The 24,511-nt window shown below is 41.5% G+C and overlaps 1 protein-coding gene across 3 annotated transcripts in view; it reads right to left on the minus strand.

The window, feature by feature from the left end:
- The window catches only part of ABCD4 (ATP binding cassette subfamily D member 4), a 216,581-nt gene that overhangs the window by 38,238 nt on the left and 153,832 nt on the right, over positions 1-24,511 (minus strand). For 2 of the 3 annotated variants that reach the window (XM_078659877.1, XM_078659879.1), the window contains 5 exons: positions 24,284-24,375; positions 23,792-23,828; positions 14,727-14,776; positions 13,860-13,912; positions 10,630-10,706 (listed from right to left, as the gene is read on the minus strand). In XM_078659877.1, the coding sequence (XP_078516003.1) occupies positions 10,630-10,706; positions 13,860-13,912; positions 14,727-14,776; positions 23,792-23,828; positions 24,284-24,375 (309 nt within the window). The remainder of the gene's footprint in view (positions 1-10,629; positions 10,707-13,859; positions 13,913-14,726; positions 14,777-23,791; positions 23,829-24,283; positions 24,376-24,511) is intronic. The other variant, XM_078659878.1, reaches the window with a different exon arrangement.

The raw sequence follows: 24,511 nt of genomic DNA on the forward strand, positions 1-24,511 counted from the left end.
CAAAGCACACATCATGCAAGCCAGCAGGCAACATTGTATTATCAAGTGTGCTAAGGGAAGGCAAACCACAATGCTTCCACGCATATGGTTTGTGTTGTACATTGGATTATCTCCTTGTAGCTGCTCAGCCTGTATGAATGTGATGTCAGTGTAGAATGTTGAATGTTGGATGACAGAGTGAATAGAATGTTAGTGTGCCTGGTGTGTATGTGGAATGACAGTTGAAGAGAGTGGGCTGAGCAGTGACCATCCTGTTCCTGGTGGGGTTTTCTCCTGTATATCTTATTACTATTCTACTGAATAAAGGAACATCAAGAAACTACATGACTATCCATCATTTTATATCCACGACAGTATGGAGCTGCTTTTGCCATGTAAATTGGTGCCATGATCATGAAGTAAGCAAAACCAAAGGGGATGATGGACGGAGTGTTGAACATTGCAAGCACTCACCCCCAGTCAACTGATCTGGGTTTAATCCATCATCATTCTTTAGCTCACTCCGCCACATCAGTTCAGACATGGCCATATGCAAATCAGTCTGACCCTGTGGCTCATGGAAACATTCCAGTCTGAACTGCCAAGCCATGTCTTCCCTGGACCAGAAACAAGCAGTTCGGGCTGGACTGTTCCCCATGAGGCACAGGGCCAAGACTGATTTGCATATAGCTGGGTCTGAACTGCGGTGGCAAAGTGAGCTAAAGAATGATGATGGATTCAACCCAGATCTGTGACTGGGGGTGAGTGTCTGAAAAGTTTCAGCACTCCGTCCATCATATCCTTGTGTTCGCTATGATCATGAAGTAGGCATGCAAAGGGGCTCTTGGCCCGGCCGACAGGGACAGTGGACAAGCAGATATCCAATATATTGCTACAGTACAGCTGGTCTTTCAGCCAGTCATAAAATCTGGAGCCTGGAGTTTTACCCTAGAATATTTGCTACGCACCTTTCTGCTGACAGAAGTGCAAATACCATATACTTGCGCTGGGCATGTGGGATATCTCAAACATATCTCTACAAACTCATGAGAAGGCATCAATCCCACTTTCATAGTTGACAGTGAAGTGAAGATTGCTATCCAGAAAGTTACCAGGCATATCCAGACTAATTGAAAAAACACCTGGAGAACAGCAGTGCTGACATGACAAATCTTTTGTTAAACCCTTTTTATGCTAACCCACTGGGAGTGCAGTAGACTCTATGCAAGAACTAGAACTGCAACCATCAATGTTTAACATTAAGAAGGACCTCTCTGGATTCAGCACAACAGTAGGCCCACTGTTCATCAGAGAATGAGGACTTTATGTCCGATTTGCCTATGGACTTTAATGTGCCACCTATGCATTCTCCAACACAGAACTGTATAGTCCAGTGACTAAATGCTTCTGGGTAACACCCGCTATCAATCATGCGTGAGTTAGAAGCACCAAAGGGAATGATGGGCGAGGAATTGACATGTGGACCTTTGGCAACCGTATAGAAACACATACATCAACATACTATTTTGATCATCCTTAATATCCTGTATCAGCAAAAAACTGACCTCAAGGAAGATGTTGCCTAATGTTTGTAATTCTAACTGAGTCTTGACCCCATAGTCAGGTGAAACAAAATGAAAAACGATTGATAAAGCACACAAACACCATAAGGCGTCAAAGCGGTGAAACCCCAAAACACCAAACTCATAGAAGCGAGAGCAGAAACCAGAGTGACTGAAACCAGATTGTAAAGTGTAAAAAGACAAGTTTAAAGATTTCTTCTACATAGCATATAGTTGTTTAATTATGAAATGGGCTTCGGAAGTGTGTTCCAGATTTGGCTGTAGCATAAACAAAGGATCTGCCTCTCCATCTTACCAGGCAAAATCTTGGCACAATTAACGTCCTCCTAGGTAATCACTATTGAAACTTGGATCTAAACAATTGAGGACCCAGACTGTATAAGTCTCGATTAGCTGTGCAAAGGGCCTTAAACAGAATTTTCTTCTGCACTGGGAACCAGTGCAATTTTTTTGAACTACTGAGGGGCCGACCAACGATGAGGAATGTCAAGTGTGTACCAAGGGGCAGCATTTGGCACTGTTTGAAGTTTATTTAAAGAGCACTGGTTAAAGTTAAGATATAATGATTTGCATAGTATGAGTGAAAGCGAGGAGTTATCTACTGGCAGTAGGTTTTGGGAGTAAAAGATTGCCTTACCCGCGCTATTTGCCAGTCTCTGCCAGGCCCATCCGGTGAAGGCCACCGAATTGAAGGAGTGCAAAGGTCTACTCCCAGGTAACACAATGTTGTGGTCAAGGAGTGAGGATACACCAGATCGGTCTCCACAATTACATGCTAAAAGACAAATGGCATTTGGAACCAACAACGAGGAAAGTGCACCTGAGCACATGAATGATACAATTCAAATCTAGCTGCTGCGAATCCACCCAGGTTATAAAGGAGATCAAGGGTTGGGGATGCACCTTGTACCCATCCACTACTAGATGGGAGAAGGAAAGGTGGAACCAAAAATGGGGAAACTGTGCCTGAGCACATAAATTATATAATTTGAACCCCAATGCTGCAAATTCACACAGCTTAGAAACAAGAATAAGGGGTTTCCATTGAATGCAAGGCCGTTTCCCCCTGCCCATGTCTGTTTGATCATTCAGGTCGGGGGCTGAGCAAAGAAATGGCACGTTAGAGGCTGCAGAATTTTGAAGAATAGGTGTAAGTTTAGGTTGCACAACAGTTTTCATCATGGCCCCATGTCTTGCAAGAGCCAATGAGTCACAGCCATCTCTTTACCTGCTCTGTGACTTTCGCATAGGGTGTCCCATAACTGTACTTACTGACTCAAGCAGCACTGCAGTGTATCAGGACCACTATGCCATTGTGAGGGAACGTTCTTATCACATCTCCCAGTGCCAGGGCTCAAGGTAAATATTATTGACCTCTCAAATTATGTTGATGCTTGATAGGCAGCCAAGCAAATTATCTCCATATCATCTGCATAGATTGATAAATAATAGTCTCCGTGCCCTAAAGCTGAGACTCCTTGCAGAGTGCTGCTGGCGGAGCATGTATGCCAGGACACAGGGCATCCCCGCCTGGTCAAGTTGGATGTAGACAGTAGCAAGAATACAGCCACATGGAGTTTGACGTAAGCAAGGATATAAGAGCTGTACCCAGACAACAAACCTGAACCTCAGATCCATTCTATCTATGGTGGCAAAAGGAAGCCATGGGATGCCTTGGCGGCATCTGGTTGGGCCCACATCAAGTAATAAAGCAGATCCCCAGACAACATGACCAACAGGACTACATGGATTGGTGTCAGTACAACGCGGATTTTTACATCGCATTCCGTTACAACGGAATTTTTACAACGCAGGATCCATTACATCGGATGCCATTACAACGCATGGCATTACATAGCAGATGGTATTACAACGCATGGTATTACATCGTAAGTATAGGTAAGTATACCTTTTTTTAAAAATGTTATTAAGTTAATTTAATTAATTTAATTTAATTAATTTAAATAAAATACATTTTAAAAAAGCCATTAATTTAATTTAATAAAATAATATCTATTTAGTAAATGTAATTTTAATAAAGAATGGGAATAATTTAATTTAATTAAAATAATAAAATTAACTTAATGTACATATTTTTATAATTGATATTAAATTAAATTAATTGAAATAATGTATTTAATTTAATTAATTTAATTTAAAAATGTAATTAATGAAATAAAATTAATTTAATTTATTAAATATATTTTAATTAATTTAAAAATGGTAAATATAATTTAATTAACCCAAAACACAAACCCCTGTACCCCAAAACCCAAACCCTGCCCTAAAACCTAAAAACACCCCTGTACCCCAAAACCCAAACCCTGCCCTAATACCTAAAAACACCCATGTACCCCAAAACCCAAACCCTGCCCTAAAACCTAAAAACACCCCTGTACCCCAAAACCCAAACCCTGCCCTAAAACCTAAAAACACCCATGTACCACAAAACCCAAATCCTGCCCTAAAACCTAAAAACACCCCTGTACCCCAAAACCCAAACCCTGCCCTAAAACCTAAAAACACCCCTGTACCCCAAAACCCAAACCCTGCCCTAAAACCTAAAAACACCCCTGTACCCCAAAACCCAAACCCTGCCCTAAAACCTAAAAACACCCCTGTACCCCAAAACCCAAACCTTGCCCTAAAACCTAAAAACACCCCTGTACCCCAAAACCCAAACCCTGCCCTAAAACCTAAAAACACCCCTGTACCCCAAAACCCAAACCCTGCCCTAAAACCTAAAAACACCCCTGTACCCCAAAACCCAAACCCTGCCCTAAAACCTAAAAACACCCCTGTACCCCAAAACCCAAACCCTGCCCTAAAACCTAAAAACACCCCTGTACCCCAAACCCAAACCCTGCCCTAAAACCTAAAAACACCCCTGTACCCCAAAACCCAAACCCAGCCTTAAAACCTAAAAGTACCCAAACACCCCAAAAAATATACCTCAGTACCCCAAAACATATACTCCTATACTCATACTTATTTAAAAAAATTCTTAAATTATTAAATTTAATTTATAATATTTAAAAACATAAATACATTTTTTTATTTATTTTTATTTATAATTAATAATAATTAAATCAATTATATAATATTAAATAAAATTAAAAAAAATTATATACTTACCAATACTTACGATGTAATGGTATGCGTTGTAATACCATCTGCTATGTAATGCCATGCGTTGTAATGGCATCCGATGTAATGGATCCTGCGTTGTAATAGCTGCGTTGTAACAGCATTACGACGTAAAAGTTGCGTTGTAAGTGATACACACCGGACTACATAGACCAGGTTATGCCAGATTGTGTGCCAATGGGTCCCAGAAGTATTAGACCCCAGAGACTGAATTTTCGGGCAGGGAGGGGTGACCAGCCAACTCCAGGTTTCAAACAATGGGCTCAACAGAGGAAAGACTAGTAGCACAGTTGGACCTGCCTCCCCCCTCACGAGTGGGGAACATTGTCACTCTTCTCCCGCTGGGTTCTGTTCTCCAGATAAAGCCACCATTTGGCCAGCCAGAGTTCCCGACAGGAGCTCAATCCAGCACCTCACCAGCACATAAATGTAGCAGTGTCATAGACAGGTAATCAGGTGCCTCTCCATCCCCCGAAGGGCCACGCTGCACTAGGCCATGCTCATGTGGAAGGCCTAAGAGTGAAACATCGCCTCTAGCCAGTTCCACAGATTAGGGTGCTCCCACTTCCAACAATTTATTTCATTTATTTATTTTATTTTGAAAGTTTTATATAGCACGGACAAGATCTTTGCAGATATCCGAGCGCTTTACAAGGAAGGGGTAGATGAGGGAACATAGTCAAACAGGTAAGTCAGTGACGCTAACAATACAAATAGGTGGGGGCAAAGCCAATCATATACATATATATCAATAATACATATCAATAATACAGTTCATACAAATAAGCAAAGCGGTCGAACAAGTAGTACAGATCGGTCCAGAGTCTTTAGAGAGTCCGAAATAATAGTTCAGGTGTATTTAGCCATGAGGATAGCTTTTACTTCTTTCTTAAAGAGTGTGGTGGAGGAGATGAGCCTGGTTTCGGGAGGGAGTGAGTTCCAGATCCTAGGTGCCATTCCTGAGAAGGAGCGTTTGTAAGTTTTTTCCTTCCGGAATCTTCGAGGCTTCAGCAGAAGATTGTTTGTGCCTCTAGTGTTTCTAGAGCCGCCAGAGATTGTCAGCTTCTGAGTGAGGTAGCCGGGTGAGTTCAGGTGTACTGCCTTGTGTGTCAAGCAGGCTATTTTCAGATGTATTCTGGCTTCAAAAGGCAGCCAGTTCAGGGATTTCAAGTCAGGGGAGATATGAGAGTGCTTTTTTGACCCAGTGATGAGTCTTGCTGCAGCGTTTAGAGAAGCTCTTAGTGGTGCGGTAGTAGTTAGGGGGAGTCCGCAGAGGGCGATGCTGCCATATTCTATTTGAGGGATGACTAGTGCTTGTACTGCAGTTTGGAAGTCTTTGGCTGGTAGGAAGGGTTTAAGTTTCCTCAGGGTATTTATTTGGAAGTTCGTTCCCTTAGTTGCCTTGCTGATATGTTGCTGCATGCTGAGATTGGTGTCGAGTGTTATCCCTAAAGATTTTGCTGAGTCCACAATGGTGGGTTGGACATTAAGTGCGGTTAGGTGTTTAAGCCAAATTTGAGTGGTAGAGATCTTCGATGGAGGTGAGATCAGAAGGAATTCTGTTTTCAGAGCATTGAGTTTGAGATGATTATTCGCAAGCCAGGATTGAGTGCTTCTCATCGTTGAGTTCAAGAGCAAAATGTCTTTGGGGGATTGTAGTTTGAGATAAAGTTGGGTGTCATCGGCGTACATGTGAAAGTGTACATTGGATGCTTGTAGCAGGGTGGTGAGAGGTTCCATGACTAAGTTGAACAGAGTCGGGGATAGGGAGGATCCTTGTGGGACGCCTAGCGATACAGGTATTGGCGAGGACATCATGTTGTTGCTCTTGCATTTCTGCGACCTGTTGTGTAGAAAGGAAGTGAACCACTTGAGAACAGTTCCAGATATACCCATTCTTGTGTTTAGTAGATCGAGTAAATTCTCATGCTTAACGGTGTCAAATGCTGAAGAGAGATCAAGAAGGATGAGGAGGCAAGTGTCGTTTTGGTCTAGCATTTGAAGTGCGTCGTCAATTATGTGAGTCATAGCAGTTTCTGTACTGTGCCCCGCTCGGAAGCCTGATTGATGAGGGTTGAGGAGGTCAAACTGATCAATGTGTTTGGCCAATTGTAGTTGTGCGCATTTTTCCAGCAGTTTGGCGAGAGTGGGAATATTGGTAATGGGACGGTAGTTGTTCAGATCAGAGGGGTCGGCTGTAGGTTTCTTTAGTAAAGGTGTGACTTGCCCAACTTTGAGGGAGTCAGGTATGGTTCCTTGTTGAAGTGAGCTGTTGATAATTTTAGTCCAGAGTGGGAGAAGCCAAGGGGTAAAGTCTTTAACAGCGTTAGCAGGAAGGGGGTCCGTGAGGTGATTGGATGGTTTCAAGGTGCTGAGCAGTTTGCCAATTTCTTCTTCACAGTAGGTGCCAATGGATGACCATGAGGCATTGTTTTTTGGTTCAGTGGGTGCTATGCAGTGGGGTTTGGAGTAAAGGCTTGCGTCAATGAGGAGATCGCTCTTTATGTTGTCAGTTTTTTGGACAAAGAAGGCGGAGAAGTCTTCACAGGAAGGTGCTTTGCGCACAGTGCTGAGTGGTTGGGGTTGTTCCTTGGATTGTGTTCTGATCTACTTAATTACTGAGGGAATCTTCACACCACTCTCCAGTGATGGTTCCTGTCCTGGATTCAAAAGTAGCGTGCCAAGGCTGGATTTTGCCAGATGATGTACCCACCCCTAATAAGCCTGCAAAGATGTGTGGCTATCGTAAAGCTCAACTCTTGATTGTGCCCCCCCCATCCCCAAGCCTTTGGTAAGATTAATTTAAGAAAATATTCAGTATGCTACTAAAAGGCCAGCTGCTCCCCTGGAGTTAACTAAAAACTGCACCTGGCAGTATTATTTATATATATATATATATATATATATATATATAACGCTGAAATGCATTATGCCGATCTTTTGCACTGCCAATAAAGGAAGGAATCTTTACTGACCTGCGTGGGCTTGTGTCCTTTCTAGACGGGGGAAGGACTCTGGTATATATATATATATATATATATATATATATATATATATATATATATATATAGATATATAGATAGATAGATAGATAGATAGATAGATAGATATAGATATATATATGATAGATAGATAGATAGAGATATATATATATATATATATATATATATATATATATATATATATATATATAGATATATATATATATATATATCAGAGTCCTTCCCTATATATATAAAGAGGATATCCAATGGAAGGTCTCACAACAGCGAAATCCCGGATGCATTTGAAGAACAGATCGGACCTTTTGGTCTCTCGGAAAGAGCGAGAACAAATAATAGGAATGCAAGAAACTAAAAAAAGAGAGATGGAAGAGCCAGAAAATAAAACACGTCTTATCATGGACTTTAACAATCAGAGTCAGAATCTCAAAAAGTTATAAAAAGAAATTTGGAAATGTTATTACTAGATGAAACGCTGAGGGAATATTTAACACCTTACCCAAGTATAACTTACAGAAAGACATCGTCCCTACGAGATATCCTGACTCAAAGTCATCTGGAAATCAAGCAACAGGAAAAGACCTCATGGCTGAACACACCAGGCTTTTGGAAGTGTGTAAAGTGTAAAGCTTGCGAGCATGGCCAAAACATCTAGGAGTACACACTGCAAAATGGAAAAACTGAGAAAATTCTAGATCACATCACTTGTGAGTCGAAGTATGTGATTTATAGACTCAAATGCCCATGTGAAAAATCTTATATTGGGAGCACTATTAATAAATTAAAACTGAGGATTCTCCAACACCTGCGTGCAATAAAAAACAATGACCCAAACTATACCATGGCGAAACACTTTAATGAACAACATCAAGGAGATTGTACCCAATTGACATACTCTGGAATGAAGCTCGCAAAAACATCTGAAAGAGGAGGCGATCGCACCCTGAAATTGCGTAAAATGGAAAGTAGAATGATCCTTGGGATGGGAACTGAATATCTGCATGGACATAATTTAGATGCAGAATTACATGTACACCTGGAGAAATTAACATTGTTAACCAAGTGACCACTTATAATGAAAAGTTAACTTTCTACAATGTAATGAAAACAAATGTATATACCCCCACTGGAAGAAAAAGTAGTATAAGAATATGATTTCATCAACAAACTGCCCTACAATAGTGCCTATTGAATGGAATTTTTTTAATCATTTCAAAAAAATTGCAAGTAAAATGAGAAGAAGAAAAGAGGTATTAATTGAGTGGACATAAGAAACTGTAGCATAACACCACTAATGTTCGGGACTCTTGCTCAAAGGAAAGAAGAAGAAAAAAAAAAAAGAGTTAAACTATGTTCGAACTTGTGGAAAGAACTTCACGGAAAAACTCTTTGATTGAATATAAAATAAAGATCCATAACACAAGATGAGAACACAAAGTAGAAATAAAAACAAAAGTAACTCTTGTTTCAAAGATGGGCACGAAAATACCATACGAAAGATCAACAAACTAGCCTATTTGGACAATGTGACAAGATACTGTTTTCTTTAAATCACACCTTAACACTGAATGAATTAATTAATCTAAAATTTTTGCAAATCATTGAACATGACATGGAAAAATGTACTTCACATGATGTATGAATTAATCTATGAATTTATTAATCTCTTTGCACTATGCACCTTGCACTTTCTCAATACACTTCTAAAAAAAAGTACTTTACAGCATATAAAGAATGATGTAATTGAGAATGTAGCGCAAAATGGCGACTAAAATGCGCCATGTAATGTGTTTTAGGTTGGTAGTCTAGTCGTTTTTAAATGGTATGGAAACAAATGAGGGTACTAGCACAGAGCACTTTATAAATATTCTAGACACAGAGGACTCTATGGTCCCGTTGAAGACTAAATGTAGTCAAAACGCGTAGGCCGTCCTTTTTTGCAAATGCACATGGTGTTTGAAATAAGAATAAAATAACTTAATTTACTTACTGCTGTGGTGCCGCGACTTCTGTCTAGCAGCGTGGAGACGAGAGGAATCGAAGCATATATATATATATATATATATATATATATATATATATATATATATATATCACTAACATTTATGTGAGGATGTTCTCAAGGCTACACCGATTATTCAATTACGTCGTCATGTTGATCTGGCCAGGGCCTTGGTGTAGGTGAATTTCGACTATGGTATCACAGTTTTCTACCGAAGATACAGGTCTGAAGCTATAGAGGCGGTAAAAGCAAAGTAGAAAAAAATCTACTTGCATCACAGCTGCCCTCAAAGATCACCATTGGCTTTTAATGACCCAAACCAAAGAAAATTACCTGCCTCAGAAGGGCATGGCCCTGAACATTTACATACCTTATTCCCAAGATAAACACACCAGGTGCAAACTTGAGATCCTGCAAAGGAAACTTGACTGTGCAAGCCAGATTTTAGCAAAAGGCCAACAGAACAAGATTGATCAGAGTTTAGGAGATCACATGTGGAACCCAAATTTCTGAAATCTATCTTATCTGCAAACCTTCAAGAAGAAGCTCGAATAAAATTCTTAAACAAGGTGTTCAATCCATTCAAGAAATCCATCAGAACGACCCTGTCCCACTCCAGCCCTCGTTGTAAACAAGGCATCACTGACCACAGCTTGCCATTCGTCAATAAATACAATTGGCCTTATACCAAGTGTGCATAGAAGATGGTTCTTCAACTCCACCTGAAAGAGTCAGAAATTACAAAACTACCTCTCACCACCAGTCAATACCATGAAGTGGCTTTCTGGCACAATGTAGCACTTTACAAGCAAGCAAATATGTACATGGTTCATTCTTATTCCCTTCCTAGTTCCTTGTAAAATGGTCTCTGGGTTAAGCGGTCTCCATTCTCTGCTGCCATAGGGAAGTCACTGACCTGCATACTTTGGCTGTAGGTAAAACAGCCGTGCAAAAGAAAGTCTCTGCATCTCCCCTGGAGACAGGACATCATACCTGCAACACAAGAGTATAATGATTAGGCTAGGAAATGTTCACATCGAGGTGATCCAGTCAGAGAGACACATGATAGCCAGAGGAATAAACATTATAGGATTAAAAGAGTCACAAACAGGAAGACAAGGGAGGTTGGCTGGGTCACATGAGAGTCAGTAATGGATACGAACTGTAAAACTACTTTCACTGGTAAGTAGCATTTTCTTTTTTCAGCCTAAACATTATTATAAATGTGCATGCTGTTTTTAGACTTCACACAAGTGTTCATATCCCTAATTTACAAGGTTGATGTGAAGCTACATTAGTGCCCCATTGCAGATTATAGTCCGCTAGAATAATGGTGAGCGAACATATGCACAACTGCTTAGCATATTTCACATGAAGATCTATTGTAGAGAAAAGCTAGTACTGCAGCGTTCTTTCTGGTAAATCACCTCTTATTTCAAATTAAATGTTTTCATTTGTAAACGTAGCATATGTCTAATGCAGTTGATCCTGTACCTGCAATGATGGTATTTGTGGTGGCTTTCCCTTTCTGCGGTTGTCTAAACGGAGTTGATTTGTGTTCATGAACTTCTGCCTTGTCTTACTCAAACAACACACTAGCAGTCTGATAGTGTAACATGCTTATAGCGACCTCTCAGCTGACAGCTGATGTCATACAGTGACATATCCATGGCTTCATCGACATGAAATAAAGAAACTAGATTTGGTAAGTTCCAGAAACACGCAAATATCTGTAAATCTTTAAAAAAATGTTTTTCTAAAATCAGTGCTTGTAACTCATTTACTTGTATGTGTGAAGTGATCATAATCAAGAACACAACCTTTAGTGCAAGTGCTTCAATTGGGCATTTGTGTATCAGCTAAAATGGTTGGGGTGTCAAGTGAGCCCAACCTGTGGTGTGTAAAGACTATGACAGTGTCTTCCACTCTGGCTTCGTTCAGGGTTCCCGGACGGTGGCAATTTTATTATGTCGCTCCTTCCCTATGACTGTCACCCGTGAAATCAGAGACCCTCAAGGTTGATACACTGCAATTGGTGGAACATTGAGGGTCAACCATTAACCATGTGTTTGTTTATGCATCCCCAGTGGCTCTGGATGCCTTCCTCCATGACCTTTCTAAGATCCTCTTGGATCTCTCGCAAGGGCTGACACTGGGAGGTGGCGACTTCTATGCTGTTCCTGCCCCGGACATAGATGCCACTGGCCACCCTCTGCATCTTGCCGAGCCAGGGCTTGTAGTCTCTCCAACTGGGCCACTGATCTAGGTCTTTGTGATGTTTGTAGGGTGTGGAACCCCCAACAATTGCAATTCACTCATACTTATGCAGCACACCATACGCACTTCCGCATTGATCTTATCTTCATGCTGGCCCCAGATGGCGGAGTGGTATCAAATACTCAGATCCTTCTCCATGGTGGTATATCAAACCATGCTCCTATCCTCCTCAGCTTCCCCAGGAATGGCTCACGCTCAATGTAGCATTTTAATGTGTGGTATCTCCAAGTTGAATCTTATGCCCAGTCCCTTGGAGACGAATTGCAAGCCTATTTCCAGAGTAACGAGGGCTCTGTCAGCTCAGTTGGCACCCTGTAGGCCGCCAGTAAGGTGAGCATTAGGGGATATGCCAGGGGGCGAATTCGTGTGAAAGAATGAGCTCGCTCCCTTCACATCATTCCATTAGAGGCCTCCTTGCGACTGACCTTCATGGCGAGGTGCCCCGGCAATTGAACCTCTTAAGTGAGGAGATCCATCTTACCTGGTTTCTCAACCTCGGGCTCCTGACACGGAGGCCCAAAGAGGAACTCAACAATGGCAGTCCCTTCCGTTGAAAGTCATGAGCTGATTAGCCCAATATGGGATGATGATTTTGACGAGATTCCTCCATGTCTTTCAGAATCTCCAGATATATGTACAGCGGACTTGGTTCTGTGCTCTGAATAGAGTCACAACCTCCTTCCTCTGGCACCTGTCCAGGCCTCGTCTGGCCTTTTCTCCCTGCCAACGTGCCCCATAAGATGGAGTCTTGGTGATGACCAACCTATATCTTTACTATCTTGCCTCCCAATTTTTGGTGGTCCATGATAGGTTCAGCAGGAGAAGGTCGGATCCTGCCTACCAGCTGGATTGGTCACTCCTGGGGTTCCCTCAGATTATGTCCATGATTTATGAATGTCTGATCAACTGCGCTGCTTCTGCAGTGACCAAGGTTGCTTTCCTCACGTAGAGGGCTGCACTCAGTTACACTCACTGGGACGCTAAACTAACGCAACAAACACTCCTTTGGCATGGCACCTGGTTATATGAGGTAGGCTCGCTGAAGGGGTTTGGGAAATGGTACCTCAGTGGCATAACACAGCTAGGCGACGTGTGGTCAGCGTCACACAAATTGTCCTTCCAAGAACTCCAGGATACCTATTTGCTTGCCTCCACACAATTTTACAAATACTTACAGCTATGACACGCACACCACACTCATGTATCCCAGGCCTACCCTCTCCTGGAGTTTAGCCCGCTGGAAGCTAAGCTTATTATCGATGCATTGAGCAAGGGAGTCATCTCCAAATTGCAGATTAATAATCAATGCCCCATGTACACTTCATTACGTTAGGACTCGATGGAAGGGTTGGCTTGATCCCGTTGGTGATGACAAATGGTGGGATGCAATGTTGGCTCCTAGGGTTATTACCATTTCTTCCAGGTTGTGTCTGGTTCAGACCGCAGCGAATGCCTGACTTGGTTCAGGAACTACCACCCTTTTATCCCCAGCATGTCTAGGACCTAAATTTCTTGTTCATGAATTATTTGTAGCAAAAGCAGAGTAGCAGGTGCACTACTGACTGTCATCTACACAGCCTAATACTGCCATGACTTCTTTAAACCTCAACCACATTTCAAAATCATAATTTACAAGTAAGGTCTCAATCCCAACAGCCCGCCGTCTCTCAGAACACGGACTCTACTCTATAAATAGGAATGTGGACCCACTGGCTCTGCACTGCAAACACAGACATGTTTCTAACCAGATTTTCGCTTTTACCGACACCAGACTGCTGGGTAATCGGTTGTATGACCTGAAGCACCCTCTCTAAATCTAGACTGTCCTCCATCATCCTTAAACTGGAAGGGCAAAGGAAACTCACTTACCAGTCCCAGTCCACCTTGTGGTCCAGACCTCCAGTTCTGGTCAGTAAATTTGACTGAATAAAATACAGATGACATACGAATCAGTAAAGTTGATTATTAACTTCAATACGATATGGAGCAACAAAAAAAGTGAAAACAATACAGATGCAATCCTGTGTCCCACACACCATGCACAGATACCAGAAGGAGGGACCTGTTCAGTCTATAAATGAGAGCAACCATAAAACTCTGCTGGGGCTGCACTAAAAGCAAGCTAAAAAGAGGGAAGCATAGTGATATTGAATTAACTTAAAGAGGGGCTCCCAGTATTACCCGGGGTACAGATGATACGTGCCTAGGATGAAACGATGCTCAGTTCCTTTTGCAGATTAACATCCTCATATACCATAACCATACTGGAGTGTAGGAGATATTACAAGTCCTAGATGGTTTAAACAACTAAATCTCTGGTAGTAAACCACCAGCTAACAAAATAGAGGGGTGCATCAAATGAGGCAGGTGCAGGAAAGCACGAAGGAAGCTACTACAGAAGTAGAGCATGCCCTAAACACCATGCTCTGAAAGAGTAGACAGAGCATATAAGTTATGAATAACTGCCCATTAAGCAATACAGCAACTCCCAGACAGGGATGTCCATGATAGGTCCAGGTGAATGGCATCTTTTTCAGAATGTTAGGATAACCAGACTTTGAATTTTTCCATGTAGACTCATTGAGCATTAATTTATCTCAAGTCGATACCCTGCCAATATGGCCCTCCTGGAACTATGTTGAACACCCATGCCCTCCGTGTCCCATTTTTCATTTGGAAGTGGTATTAAAAGAGAATATATTAAGATATTTGCATAAAAAAAGCTTACAAACCCACCAGCCCAGTCATCTCCAGGAACCTCAGGATCCTGTCATCATCTGCAGACCCTAAAACACAAAAAGAACTGAATGATGTCCATTAAAAGAACAAAAGACCATTGAAGTGAGCAACCAACATGTAATCAAATAAGTAAGGAAGAAATAGATGAGGCAATAGCAAAAGAGACACAGAGGTACAGTGAGACAAATAACGGGGCGACTAACAGAAAGAGTAAGAGGAACGTGAAATGTGTGAGACAGGCAGTGGTTAGATAAAAAGAGGGAGACAAACAAATGAGTGGTAGAGACAGAGTATGTTCATGATAAAGAAGGAAGGAGGAAGTTGCAGTAGGAGATAGATCCCTAAAGAAACATCTGACAATAAGCAGACTCATTGGGGGAATGGCCAACGGGTACATTTGGCAGAGAGGGAAACAAATGGAGGGGGCCTATACATAAGAGAAGGCTGCAGTCTGAGGCAACTATCTGGTAGCCACCAGACGTAAAAGTAAAGGCATCTGCCACAATGGAAAGATGTGCCAGATGAAGAAGAGGGGTGACAGCCAGAGGAATGTTTGAGAGGAAGTTGCATCCAATAGACAAGAACGTGAAGGTGGCACAAGTGAAAAAGAGTTAACATTCAGAGAGGAAAAAAGATGTGCCCAAAAGAGGCAATAGGAGAGGGGACTGCTAGTGAGGGAAGAAGGGCATTCACTATAAAGGAAGTGTTATGTCCACCAGAGATCAAATACAAGGGTCATTACCGCATGGGAACTGGAGCTCAGAAGAAGGATGGGTGTGCACTAGAGGCAAGCAGGGAAAAGAGCATGCCAAATGGAAAACAAGGAATGTCTGCATCAGAGTAAAAAAGGTGGGGTACCAGAGGAGAATGGCAAATGTAGAGTAAGAAGGCAGGGGTGTAGTAGTATCCTCACTCAAATCATGGATAGCTATTGGTTTATGTTTCTTATCCCTGGGCTTTCGTCTAGTGGCACTGTTTAGCAAATATATATGTCGTCGTTGCCTCAAAGAGCAGTCCTTGTCTTAAATGGCATATGGGCTGAGGATGCCATATGGGCTAAACTGAAGGGAGGCTAGAAGGATTAATGGATGAAGTAACTTTTAGTAACATATTAGCTCTCCTATGATGCACTTTGATTTTTAACAGTACATAAAGGTTGGTTTCGGGAATCCTGCTGGACCCTATGAGGTGCTAGACTCTATTATCCACAATCCTTCATAAACATAAAAGTAGCTGAATATGTGACTGAGTGCCTGTATCCACCTTGCACAGAAAGCCTGCATAGCACCAATAAACTATCACCTGCAGTCTGCGAAGCAGCTGTTTTGGGTTCCTGTCCACTGCTGTAGCAGGACCCCACCTATTCAAACACTCATCACCAACAAACTCCTGGGCAAGCATCTATGTTTATATCAGGCTTAGGGACCGCTTTAGTTGTCATACCAGCCTCACATAATAAAAAACATAATACAATATATAAATATATGTGTGTATATATATATATATATTAATTCCTTTTTCCCCGTTCGGGGAGTTATTTCTTCATGCACTCTCGGGTCTCCAAATTACACCACACTTTTTTTGCAGATTAGTTCGATTTATTTCATTATTGTAGAGACATTGTGAGCAAGGTCTCCGTTGAGACCGAAACGTGTAAGGTGCTGCTGGCTCGCTGTTACAATGATGAAATAAACCGAACTAATCTGCAAAAAAACGTGTGGTGTAATTTGGGAGACCCGAGAGTGCATGAAGAAATAACTCCCCGAACGGGGAAAAAGGAATTAATTTAAAACGCGGCTGGTCCTGCCGTGCTTCGCTTGCACCGCCTGAGAGCACCCGGAAGCCTGTATCTTGGATCAGACGGGAATATATATATATATATATATATATATATATATATATATATATATATTTTTTTTTTACACGTTTGGGTGCTTTTGTTGCACAAAATGCAGTGGTATCACAGGGAAAGTGAAATATGAGAAACATTTCACCATTCTCTGTGAAATATGGGTTTCATCATCATAACAACAGCCTTCAAACCACCATTGTCAGGGCCACTAAGATTATTTAGCAAAGTTATCTAAATTAAAAATAATAAATTATGCAGCACATTCTGAATTATTATATTCAGTATTCTCTTTATCCATTTGAGCTAGAAATGCCATTTTAGGAGAGCTACCTAATCCATAATTATGTGGTAAAGTCTACAGCCACAGAATGACAAAATTAACCAAGCCCTTACTACTTGCCGCTGCTTTATCAACAATTTTTTCATGAAAGGTGAACCTAGACATTTTAATTTCAACCAGTGCACATTGTTAGCTGGACTTTGAAGAAAACAGCTCTTAAAGCGGACTGCTTTACAAAAAGCATGTATTAGAAAAAATACATATTGGATAGCATGGGTTATATGGTCCCATATGGCCATCTTTGGGTACTAGTGACAGTAACAAACCACTCGGCCTCCTGGTTTATGATGGCACCAAAAACCCTCAATGGCAATAATGGACCATATTACACAGTTACCCTTTAAGTATCCTTTCTTTAAACACAAATACACACAGAACATGTTTTAGTGCTTTTATTGCACAAAATGAAGTGGTACAAAATGCACATATTTCATAGTGAACCATGAAATTTGGAAAATATTTCACGGTTGTCTATGAAATACATGTGCATAGTATTCAACAATGATGTTATTTCAGATGTTGAGGTCATGTTATCAATGATGTCAGTGAACATGTCACGAGTAATGTAATATCAGAGGTATTTAGCAGTGCCTGGAAAGGGTGTGATCTACAGTGACTTTAGAGAAGGAGATATAGTTACTTGACATAACTAGAACTTGTGAATTTCTGTTTGTTTATAACGGTATGTTTTAACTGATATTTTCACCTAACTATAACGTGTCTTTAACCTTTGTTTTTTTTCAGAGAATTTCTAAGGTTCTTTTTCAATTTAAAGTAAGATATTAAATAAAGTAAAATAAAATTAAGTATAAAATAAAGTAACCCCCATGGGTGCCCAATCCATGACTATGTGATGTAGCCATATAAAGGGTGTCATTTAAAGTTAGGTAGACATAAAAAGGGTATTAATTAAAGTAAGGCAGACCTACTGACTTTCACAAAGGCCGATTGGTTTATCAGGAAGTCAGCACATCAACATATATAAGCAGACTAGTGTCTCTGTCAAAAAATCACCAATACCTATAATCAAATCGATATTTCAAAAATCGCAATGTTTAATAAGTCTTCCAAAAAAAAAAAACATCAACATGTATGACTCTTTTTTTTTTTTTTTTTTTTAATTCGGGACACAAGATGCAAGTCTAGGACCCACCAGAAAGGTACCTGCACTCCAGCGGAACTGCATACAAATCCAGCTTAGTGCTTTAAAACAAATATGGTGGTCTTGGATTCAATGACCCAGGAGACTCACTGTATTTTTTATTTTACTATTGCTGGGGGATTCTGTCCTCACTGCATGCCCCCACAACATTAAAAAATATGGCTGGTGGTGCTCCTCCTTCTTCTGGTGCACCACCTGGATGACTAAATATAATTTATAAAAGTCCTAGGGCATTTTGGGGCGTTCCTTGCACAGAACAGTGAATAATAAATGATCAGCTCCTGTCATTGACTCTCAACATGTTGTATTCAGTAACGGGGCTTACAGACCACCCCTAGCTTCTGATTGGCTTTTATGAGTGTCCTTTAAAAAACGTTGCTTCTAATTGGATAATGGTTCCTGCATGTCCACTTTTTTTTCAATGGTTGACTCCCATGGATCGATGCCAGGACTTGTTCTCTTACACTTGTGCTATTGTATGTCCTGTCTTAGGAACTCTTTTTTTTTTACATTGAACACTTAGCAATTCCAGCGCGGCATGCCGCAAGGCTTTACCTTTATGTATGGTGGCCACACCTTCTTTTTCTGTCGTCACTTCCGATGCTTGTTTTCAACAGAGTTTACTGTTTACTTTGGAAATGCCCTAGTGTAAGCAATGTGCTATGTTCCACAGAAAGAAACTAATCAAAGTTGGGCATGACTAAAACACTTTCTCCATAGGTCATGTAGGCATTTCTAAAGTGACGAGGTATACAGCTGCTCGAAGTCCCATGGCTTCCCGCCCTCTGCTTTCTCATGCTGTTAAAGCTTCACGCCAGCAGTTTTTACATTGTAAGCATTTAAATGCAAGAGTCGAGGGAAGTGCAGTAAACAACAATCCTTCGTAGACTCCGTTCCATGAATGTAATTTTAATAGATTGTAAAGTAGCCTGACAGACAGCATATTCTGCTTTTATTTTTTCAAGAGCACAAAACCTTTATATCTCTGAGAATCATACAAAAGCAAACATACATAGTCTCTTTATGCTCAGAGGGAGGCAATCTTTGGATTTTCTCTCGTCCAGTCTCTTGATGAGATTGAGCTCTTCTGGGTTGTTACCTATTTAACTCCCAAGTTGCTGGAATCTTGTTCGTAATTACATTGGGCCACCCGGGAGAACAGGGCGGCAGAAGAGCAATGAGAGTATATGGCATAACAACAAGGTATGGCGAGTTTGAAATTGAGAAACAAGGTTCAAGTGTCGCTGTCGGCTCACCATCATATGATTTTTGGCACAATGTTGGTGTCCTTGTTTGCTGTAACTGGTGCTTATGTAAAGTGCACCTAAACTTTCGGGTCGAGTCCGCACTATATAAAACTGCAAAAACCTTTGATTAAAATCACAACTTAGTCATTAAAGTGCTCAAATTTCTTCATGGTGAATTTGTGCTCGATAAATGTGCCCCAAATTAAAAAATATTACATTTGTGAACAAGCAGGACTATAGGAATTTATATTCTGGCATAGCCCAAGCTACAGGTGGCCTACCTTCAACCGCACCACAAGTGTTTTGGTTCTACAATGTCTCCAAAAATGACCATACTAAATGGCAGCATACACTATATATTGGAAACATTAAACGTCCAGTTCAAGTCATTAACTTTTAGTTCAGCAGATGCGTAAAGATTGTTTGATGGAACTCTGTTACTTTGGGGTTTTTTGGGGGGCATGTTTGGGATTATTAAACAATTAACTAATTTCAAACACAGATTTAAGGACAACAAATACAAAATGATTGTTTGCTGTGACTATTACTTTGGTTTCTTTTAGAATGCTCACTTTACTCAAGGTCGAACGGGTAAACAATTTTCCAATTTCCGAAACTTTGTGCACACTCTAACTATACCTCAAGAGTACAAGCATTCAGCCATTCAATCCTCTTTATAAAGTAGACGATCTCTACCAGGGTCGGATTGGGATTGAAAATCGGCCCGGGCACGCAAAAAAATCGGCCCACATTTGCATAAACACTCCTCAAATCACTGCTTTGGTGTATTCATGTAAAAAAAACTTTGGGGAGGGGGGTAATAAAATGCACGCGTTAGTTTACACTGGTAAAACAAGTGAGGCCACTTCTACTCAGGCCCCCTGCCCCCAGTCAGTATGTGCGAGACAAAGGGAGTGACACCTCTGCTAAACGGAGGTAATGAGCGCCCATTCGCCTCTAGAAAGTCCACTCAGACACCCACTGGGCCGCTGGCTGTATTCAAACAATAGAGACAGCACCCAAATAGCCCCCGAGACTGCTAAAAAAAGCAGCCCACAGCAGAACTCAGACACCGGCCCCTCGGGCATTGCCCGAATGCCCGCGTTACCAATCCGACGCTGATCTCTACCACCATTTGGACATCACTGTATAATACAGGCTTTAGTGCTTTAGGACCTCCCAAATGTTTTAGCCCTTATGGGTGCCCCACCCTCCCCCGCACAACTATCAACAAGTTGTGCAAAAGATACAAAACAGATCTGGAGCTTAGCTCCAACCTATTTGTTTTTTTCATCACCAAAAAGGCAAAGCTATCCACACAGTTCCATGCCACACAATTCAACACCACACATTTCCAATCCACACCACATAATTCAACAACAAAGCATATAATTCAGCTAAACACAATTACACAACACACCATATACATCCCATCCCCACCACAGATTTACACAAAATTCAACAGTAAACCACATAATTAAACTCCACTACATACTACTCCACAACACAAAACACCATTCGAAACAATTACACTCCATAACACATAATCCCACTCCGCATAATTTCAGTACACTCAATACCACATAATTACTATCCACATATTTCCACTGCAAACCCATGCCACATAATTCCACTGCACAAATCCACTCCACACAATTCAACTAACAATTCCAATCCAACCCACTTAATTCCACAACACACTACATACATACACTCCATAACACATGGGTAAAAGATATTGTCATTACAACGCCAATAGTTCTAACTCAAGAAAATGCAAGATCAATTGCATTTCCAAAGCTTGTATCTAAATGTTGGGGGATGCAGGAGTATCCCCAAGGCCCCTGTAGCTCATGCTAGATCCCCAGCCAGCACCCCTTGTGTAGGCCGGTGGGAGCCCACTATATATTTTACTTTTTACGTGAGAGCCCCTATGCCCATCCGGGGCATCAACGACAGCCACAGTGACAGCCCCAAGGCATTTGTCAGCTCCCCAGTCAGCACTCATACCGATAGCCTGCAATTATTTATTTGTTTATAGCCTGCAATTTTCTTTTTTTTAAGTGGGTACCCCTGTGCCCCAAAACAATGCCAATGTAGGGGGCAGGGGCGGCAGCGCAAAAGTCCCTGCGGTCCCAGGGTACTCCCCTGCTGCTTGCGGAAACCAGCTTTTTTTACTTTGCTCCCACCCGGGCGACAGCAGCATTTTTCTCTGCATATGCCCGGGTGAGAGCAAAGTTGTGTTCCCTGCACGGAAGACTGATCAGGGAATTGCATTTCTATTCCCTGCCCACGCTATCTTAAGCAGGGAACACCAGGGTCCCGAGGGTTGGGGTACCCAGGAGACTGCAGCAGCCATTGGGCCTCAGGAATGGAGTCCCCAAGGCCAATGTAGGGTTTAGGGAGATGGGCTGCATGCCAACCACCAAAAATTTTAATCACAGCCCCGGGGGACAGGGTCCCCCAAGCCTCAAGAAGGATCCACAGTCCCATCAAAAAAAGTTTTCTCGTTTTTAGCCCGAGGGGTTTTGCCACCCTATACGTTTTTTTTCCAGGGCAGTGGTCTCGGTCCCCGCGTCCTAAAAATGGCTTCAGCCGTATCTTTGTTGAAGTGGTTGCAGCCAGTCAGGTCTTATTTTGAGATCTGTCAGTTCTGAGAAGCCTCTGCGGCGTGAAATATACAAATATTTTTAACCTTAATTCCGGATTTAAATCAAATCACAAAAAGCACACTCTCTGAATCAAGTTCTTGGTTTCTGCCCAATTTGACGTCATTCAGTTTTTGCAGTAATTCTGTAAAATGTTCCTAAGGAAAACTGCATGGAGAAAATGCCTTTTGGCAGTCCACCTCCCACCCCTATCTCAGCCTGACGGATCACCACAAAACTTTCCCGAAGGAGCTGCGGTGGATGAACTTTTTTTGGGATAGTTTTATGAAGATTCGTCAAATGGTGGTAAAGTAATTTAGCAACCAAAAAATGCATTTCCTATTGAAACGTGGTCCTCAACATAATCTCCCAGTGGCAACTGCCGCTGGGAAGTGTATATATCAAAACAATACCCTTTCAGGCTTAGAGGGCTGCATACATTATACAAGTAAGAAGCAAAGAACTCTGGATAGTTCCCAGGTTTAGGTGGAGAGCAGCTCCTGCATAGCGCACCCAACAACACCAGCGACACTCAGTCTGCTCTCCACAAATACCTGTTTTCCTAGCAAAGTTTTTAAGCATAGGATTATATATATATATATATATATATATATATATATATATACACACACACCCACCCAGCTCCCACAGAGTTAATCATGGAAGAAGGCATGGACTTCAGGTAGTTAGGATACGGCATCTGTTTTACTAGTTCAGGTCAGCCTCAATTCCAAAAGAGAGAGAGAAAACAAACAAACAATCAAACAAACACACACACACACACCCACACACACACACACACACACACGTCTTTGCGTCACCCACCTTTATCTATTGGTCTTTTTAACTGTCATTCACATTAAGCATCCACCCACCAGCCTGGGGCAATAGGTCAACACATTTGAGCCATTGGCTCTCTTGCACTATGAGTGATAATATTTTATTCAGCAAGCACCTACAAAGAAGTACAATTCACTGACAGGGCTTTACTTTACCAATATTTGTTGTTTTTTTGACATCTTTATCCTTTTTATATTTTTATGCCATCTTTGTCTGCTTAAATTGTGTCTTTAGGTTACATTAATACAAAACCAATAGTGTTTTCCTTGTGATAGTACAATCGTATTTTCCTGTTGTGTACATTAACACCAAAAAGGTTTCTATACCAGCTCCAAGTACATGAGCTAGCTAGGAAGCACCCCATACTGTCTAATAAAATTATGTGAAATAGACTATTTGTTTAAAAAATGTTTGAAAGAGGCATTTCATTAGAGATCTTTGAAAATGCTTGGATACCATCTATTGTATCTGTTTTTGTGCACATGACTACTCAATCCTCACAATGGTGTCTATCCATTCACCGCCATCAAGAAAATATCTACCCTAGAAGTAGAGGCTTCCCTACTCCCCTCACTTGTACTCTTTTGCCAGTTATGAGAGCTACAAGACGTTACAAGCTTCCAAAGTCCAGTTTGCATTTTCCCTCCCAAGTATCCTTAGAGCACAAAAGAGCCTCATTGAGAATGGGTGGCAGACTGAAATACTTATTAAGATTGTGTCACCAGGAATAAAAAGGTAGGTGTCCATCAGAGGTGAAAAGGGCAGGGCCCTAGAAAGTACATAAGTGGCATATATCAGAAAGAAAAGAAAGGGCGCCTGATGGAGATGACAAGGTGTACCAGCTAAAAAGGAAAGGTGTGCACCTCCCACAGAAGAAAGATAAAGTGTGGGCTGCTTTATAGGAAAGAAATGAGCAGCACCTCTAGAGAAGCAAGAGAATCATGCCCAGCTTAAGGTAAGAGAGTTTACTCACCTGAATCTGGATAAATCTCCTTTAAGGGATAGATCACCTGTGAAGAAAAGTAAAGTGAAACTATAGCAAACACATATGTATACCACTTTCCCAATGCATCACTCCAACATTTCAAGAAATATTTACTCAACTATATCTGCAACAACCTTGTTGCTTGGATCCCAGACACCTGTACAGGTGAATGATGATATCGCAAGAGTGAAATTGAACGCAAAAGAAGATACCCAGGGCAGGGAAAATCTTTAATAGGCGAAGAGAAACAGAGGAACTTTTCATGCCAAGAAGAATTTGGAGGTTAGGGAGGCAGATATGAAAGGAGGAATATATCTCCATGAGGACAGGGCAGATTTCCAACATGCAGCATCTACCAGATGAAGGTGTTAAGAGAAGCGACCTGCAGGAAAGGCTACACGACAAGGTGTTGTGGACAGGGGAGGGAGCAGGAAAGAGATGCACAGTGAAGGAAAAAATAAGAAGATCCCATGGCCATACCTGCTCACGCAATGTTCCATCTGTGAAGTAGGGTCTCTGTGGTAGAAAAAGGATCCCATGGGGCCCAAAACAGGAAGGTCTCTGAATACTGCCTGCAAGAGAAAGAAATAAAGTGTGAGTTAAGATGAGAGATCAGAATACTACTTGCAGGAAAAAAGGCATAGGAGAGGAGGGAGGTCAATTGATACTGCCTGCAGGAGTGGCAAAGGGTGAATAAGTAAACAACAG

Source organism: Lissotriton helveticus, chromosome 9 (genome assembly GCF_964261635.1).
Source record: "Lissotriton helveticus chromosome 9, aLisHel1.1, whole genome shotgun sequence".
In the NCBI taxonomy this organism is placed as follows: domain Eukaryota; kingdom Metazoa; phylum Chordata; class Amphibia; order Caudata; family Salamandridae; genus Lissotriton; species Lissotriton helveticus.